The 5,749-nt window shown below is 31.2% G+C and overlaps 1 protein-coding gene across 3 annotated transcripts; it reads right to left on the reverse strand.

Moving 5' to 3' along the window:
- LOC100876882 (tsukushi-like) lies at positions 1 to 5,347 on the reverse strand. 3 transcript variants are annotated; one of them, XM_003705507.3, is made up of 3 exons: positions 5,216 to 5,347; positions 4,600 to 4,691; positions 5 to 1,897 (listed from the first exon to the last, which is right to left on the reverse strand). In XM_003705507.3, the coding sequence occupies exons 2-3, from the start codon at positions 4,665 to 4,667 to the stop codon at positions 532 to 534; spliced, it is 1,434 nt and encodes a 477-aa protein (XP_003705555.2). In that variant the 5' UTR covers positions 4,668 to 4,691; positions 5,216 to 5,347; the 3' UTR covers positions 5 to 531. The 3 variants fall into 3 exon arrangements, with proteins under 3 accessions (XP_076388458.1, XP_003705555.2, XP_076388457.1); XM_076532342.1 differs by having other exon boundaries at positions 5,154 to 5,252; XM_076532343.1 differs by lacking the exons at positions 4,600 to 4,691; positions 5,216 to 5,347 and adding an exon at positions 4,234 to 4,337 and having other exon boundaries at positions 1 to 1,897.
- Positions 5,348 to 5,749: the final 402 nt, after the last annotated feature.

The raw sequence follows: 5,749 nt of genomic DNA on the forward strand, positions 1-5,749 counted from the left end.
TATTATAAGCTTTTATATAGCACTATATAATTTATTAAAAAATTAGAGTACATACATTTTTATTAGATGAAGTCGCAAAGTAAAATTGTACATAAAAATATTAAAATTTTTTATAAAATACTATTTTATTTTATTTTTTATAAGTATATAGACAAATATCCAATGTCGGTCATGTGATGTTAGATAATCGAGTTCTAAGTTATCGAATATTATTTTCCTAAATTATTGTATTAAAAAGTAAGCCACAAATATAATTCTCCGTTCTGTCTAAATAAAAACACATATCATGTCTGCCCTCACAGTAAAGAGTACACGTAATCCTCTTTTTTTCAAGTTCTTACATTTGATCACGTTGATTGCAAATATTCGTTTTAAAATATGAAGAAAATCTTCATCTACTGTGTAATTTTAACGATAGCAACCGTGATTAATAATAAATAATAAACGAACAATAACTACCCTGAACTGTAAAAAATAACAAGTACGGGTAACTTTCGAGTACGTATGTCTGATGTTATCTGCACGACAACTCTAAGGATTAATTGGCGTTACATCATTCGTGAGCATAGAATTTTGAGGAGTTCGATAAACTCCGCAAAAATTATTCGGACGTGGTTCACCGATATTTAAGTAAATCGTCACGTTTTGTGGTACCACCTTCAGCGCGTTTGGTTTGATGTATTTGAGAGGATTACCGTCAAGGTAAAGTGCTTCCAATGGCATATTAGGTGTATCGAACATGTAATTGATGATGGTAAGTTTGTTTCCCGATAGATTCATGTATCGAAGGCTCTTCAGGTATCTGCCCCAATATTCCGGCAAGTAATTGAGTTGATTATCATTCAGATACAACTCTTCCAACATTTCCTGCGACTGAAATGTGTCCGTGGCTATGCACGAGATTACGTTTCCGGCCAAAGACAGCTTCTTCAGATATATCAAATTCACGAAGGAGTATGCTGATAAACACATTATATTGTTGCAGTCCATCGACAAGACAGTTAAGTTCAACGGTGTTTTGAAAGGTATTGTATCGAGCATGTTATAATCCAAAATAGCAACCTCCAATGAAGTCAAATTCACGAATGTTTCAGGATAGATGGTTGCCAAAGTATTCTTCGAGAGATTCAAGTATCGAAGTTTAACCGTGTCGTTGAATGCCAACCTGTCAATATAATTGATTTCATTGTTCATTACCGAAAGCTGTTGCAAACTCTTTAGACCCGTCAGGTCAAGACTATCTCGACCTATACCTCGAAGTTTATTGTTATCCAACGTTAACGATTTCAGATTGCTTGATTCATTGAGACGGACACGTGAAAGTTTATTGTCATTAATCCTCAAATGTGTCAGTGTGCCATTCCATAACTGAATAGGATCGAATGAAGTTAATCTATTTCCGGAAAGGTCCAGGTGCTTCAAGGTTCGAAAAGGATAACTTATATTGCTCGATATCCCAGTGATTGGATAATATCCTAAGTTATTGCTTAAATTCAAATACTCCAGTGGATCAAACATGTAGTTTATCATCAACACTCCGCTGGTAGGTCGTACTATTTGATCATTCATGAGCAGTATCCTAATGTTTGGCAAACTACCATAAGAGAACATATCCGACGGTGCAATCAAGTTTCCCTCGAGATTCAGATACATCAGATTTGGTATTCCATCGAAAGCGTTTAATTCAGCGTACTCGATACCGCTATTTGCAATGCTCACGCATCTTAGATCGAGAGATTGAATGAATTCTGCATGTAGTTTACTGCCAACTGAACTGTTTAATTTTAGAGTCAAGTTGTGACAAATATCAGGGAATTCATCGCCCACGGACGTTCTGCCATGCATTAGTAACGACGAAAGAATGATTGCGAGGAGCAGCATCTTGGTGACTGAAAAACTTGCAAAAACAAAGTACATTTTATTATTCATTAATAATTAATAATCTGAATGTACATTTTTTGTTATTGCTAAATATTTTATGTTAAATAATGTATGTTTATTATCCAATAATGTTTAATGTTCTGACTAAAAGAATAAAGCTTTTATTATATTCAGAGGAACTTGTCTCAATTTGAACATTAATGAATTATTATAATCGCTTATTAAACAGATAATATTTCAGCTATTCAGTCTTTCTTAGTATCAAAACAAAGTAATGTGCAATATTATGATAAAAAGTAAAAGTAAAGCAAATAAAACAAATTTTAAACATTACAATATAGAATATAACATAACCAAGGACAGTTCAGTTTTATTAAAAATTTCAATGAAATTATATATTTTTCTTAAGAATTTTCATTAGTTAATACGTATATTTTGAATTTTACTTAAGTTTGAACATTTTGAAATATTTCTGACGGATAACGGGTTTTACAGGGTGTTCACATGCTAGTGGGCATTATATCAGGGGGTGGTAATTGGGGTAATGCCGAATAACTTTTTCCTTAACCTAAATATTAATAAAAACTTAGTTTTTAAATTAGTAATGAAAAATAATGACCAATCGCAGCGCGAGAGTTACAAAGACCAATGGGTTTGTGCGAGACCGTTGATCGTGATCGTGAATAAACGCGTTTGTAGTAATGAAATTGTATAACAAGATTCCATGTTATCGAAGTCAAATAAAGCAACGCATAAATCGAATTGTAATCAATTTACATCAATTTTTCAACATTGAAAAGTTGAAAAAGAAAGACATACTGAAATGATTACTTTGCACAATATATTTTAAGCATAAATATATATTACAGAAATGATTATCACAGTGATTATAAAGAAATGGCAAATTATTGCAAGAAAGTATAAATATGTTCCAGAAAAATGGCAAAATATTTATTACAAATAAATTACGGGTGAATGTACAGATTTCAACCATTTTTTTCCGACCGTCATAATTGCACATTCCATTAAATAAATTTATAGTTATTGAAACGTATTATTTTTTAAACAATATTTATTATGTTACTTGGGTTAGTAAATTATATACCCAGTTAACAATATTTTTTAATTTATCATTAAACCCTGTCATATTTCAAAATAAATGGACTTAGGCCAGCTTCAAAGTAAACTGTTTATATAATACATATTGTCGCATTTTATCGTTCTTGTTCTTCATTGAGGAACCATTTACAAATACAAAATACCTCTGTTTGTTCCTATTCAAAAGATACAGATTAAGAAATAATCATTTTTATAGAAAAATAGGTTTTTATATATTTTGTTTGTATATAACATTTGAATAAGCAAAAACCTGTTCTTCAGATATTTTTTATTTTCAAACTTATTTTCGCCGGTCTTCGTATTTAGAGTCTTATTTATTTTCACTCTCCATTTAATCAATACAGTGCAAAATAAATTAGTAGTTCAATTTTATTTAGAATTTTGACTTGCACCACTTTCATAATCACTAAGTATGAATATATGAATCATTAATTAACTTTTGCAATACACTCCTATTTATTTGACTTCGTTCAAAATATCTACTGTTTGGTCTGAAACATTTCTTTGCACGTACAAGTGAATCATTATTAATTTGTTGCTATTTTTCTGCAAGCTGGCCAGCACAACCGCAATTATACGCCGCTACATTTTGTTTCGTATTCAAAACCCACCTATAAGTTAACAATTGAAGGATTTATTGACGACTATATCCATCATGGAGATGTGGCAGAATTCTGTGTAATGACGACCATATCCGTCATGCGTAAAATTTTGTTACAATTTTGATATTTAATTTGTAATTTTGGCGAAGACTAAATTACATTCGTAAATTGTAATATGTTTAAAATGTTTAGAGGTCAACACGAAATGAAATAAAGTAATAAAAAGTGTAAATGATTTGAGATGGATTCATAAATTCTTGAGAGCTAACTAAGAGAGCTTGATTATCGCGACACACACTGGTGCACACTTTGCAAAAAAATCGCCACAGTTAATTGGTTAAAGTGGGGTAGGTCCACTCAAAAAAATTACATATCACGTAATTTGTGCTTAATTTAGTATAAATTATTTACTTATAACTAGTTAATATTCAACATTTAAAAAAAAAACTCATGCTTTATTAGCATGATTCCTTATGCTTAAGGGTAATAAATCCATATACTACCCCTAAGTATATATTACTTTATTCAAATTCGTCTAAAGAAAATTCATATAATCAAATTATATATTGATAAATTAGTAGAAACATTGCCAGACTTGATATAATTAATCTATATTTTTTAATTGACTAACCTTCAATATTCTCCAAACAAAAGAAAATGCACTTACACCACTTCCAAAATAAACAGCCCAATTAGTATTTCTAATCAGAATGAAGACATATTCAGAAATTACGACATAGCAAAAATATCTAAAAGAAAAGACTGTTTGTGCTTCTTATTGTGATAATTATTGTATAAAATTAAACTAGGCCCATTGTAAAATTAATCATATAGTAATCTATATATTTGACAAATTAGTGCATGAACGATAATAACTAACTTAGTTCAGCTAAGGAAACCCCAAAGTATGCTTTAAATTGATGAAACTAATTGCTCATGCTCAGTTTGCACTTGAATTAACAACATTACTGAACAAAAGATACGGGAAATTACTTACCAACCTCTCCCCGTTTCAATATCACTTCTTTTTCTCTCGTTTCTTACAAATTCCTTCCCTCGCGTCATCTTTTCCCCGTATTGCAGCGATAGCTATAAAAACACATGCTAATATTAGTACCGAGACTCGAGTTTGCATCAACTTACAGAATTTTAAATCTTGCATTTACACCGTTACGAGTATAATATTAACATTTTAACACAGCGAATGATCGAATATATTAAAAATAGTATAAATTGTTTACATATAAATAAGACATGAGCACTAAAGAAACATAATGCCGTAAGTGGCTGTTTTCACACAATTAACTTTGTCCTAAAACCAGAAAATAATCATTCTCGATTATGATGATTCGAAAATCGTTAAAACACGTAAAGGTGAATAACAGCTTTTGTCAATAATGTCAACCAATCAACAATTTACAAAGCAGCAAGGTCGATCATATTTTCATTTTTACGGGCTTCTCATTTTGTTCATCAACTATCTCAATCACCAATTATGAATATAAGTATTGCCATTATAAATTGTAAACAGAAGAAAACAGATCTACATACGGTTGGTAATCAGTATTACTTGACAATTTTGCCTCAGACGACCACGGATTCTCGATACGTACCTCGTGATTTTCTGTGAAAGAGTGGTACTTTTTACAATCTTCGTAGCGTCCCAAATGATGTCATCCTAAAATCGCTTCGCGTGGGAATGTTCCCTGCGAATCAGGTTTACGGTGCTCGCGCGCATAGTTATGATTGGCTGATTCTCTTACAGGAAAAAAGAACGCGTCCTTCTACGAATTCGAAGTTGCTTTCTTATTTTTGCCATATTTCCTGCTCAGTCACAAAGGAGGAAAATGTTAAAACAAAAGAAGGAAGCGCTAAATATTTACAGACATACAGATATATATGATTAGGAAATTCATCTACAGGTAAAAGCGAAAAAATTATGCCTACCACTAAAGGGTATTTAGCTTTGAAATGCTAGTTTGTTCGTCGAAAAGTGTAAGGTGATCCGAGTTCAGGTACATCTGTGGAATAATACCAATGTAGGTATAAAACTTGATTATTTTTAATGTTTTTGTTGTCAAAGTTTTAATAATAAATTTTTGACATTTTTCTGATTAAAATCAGATCAAACATGATATATTCTGGAC

The sequence above is a fragment of the Megachile rotundata genome, chromosome 6 (assembly GCF_050947335.1).
Source record: "Megachile rotundata isolate GNS110a chromosome 6, iyMegRotu1, whole genome shotgun sequence".
Taxonomy (NCBI): domain Eukaryota; kingdom Metazoa; phylum Arthropoda; class Insecta; order Hymenoptera; family Megachilidae; genus Megachile; species Megachile rotundata.

Coding starts and splice junctions, on each gene's coding strand:
- LOC100876882 (XM_003705507.3), bottom strand. CDS start 4,667: ATGACGCGAGGGAAGGAATTTGTAAGAAACGAGAGAAAAAGAAGTGAT. Junction 1,898..4,599: donor ATTGAAACGGGGAGAGGTTG/GTAAGTAATTTC, acceptor TGTTTTTGCAAG/TTTTTCAGTCACCAAGATGC.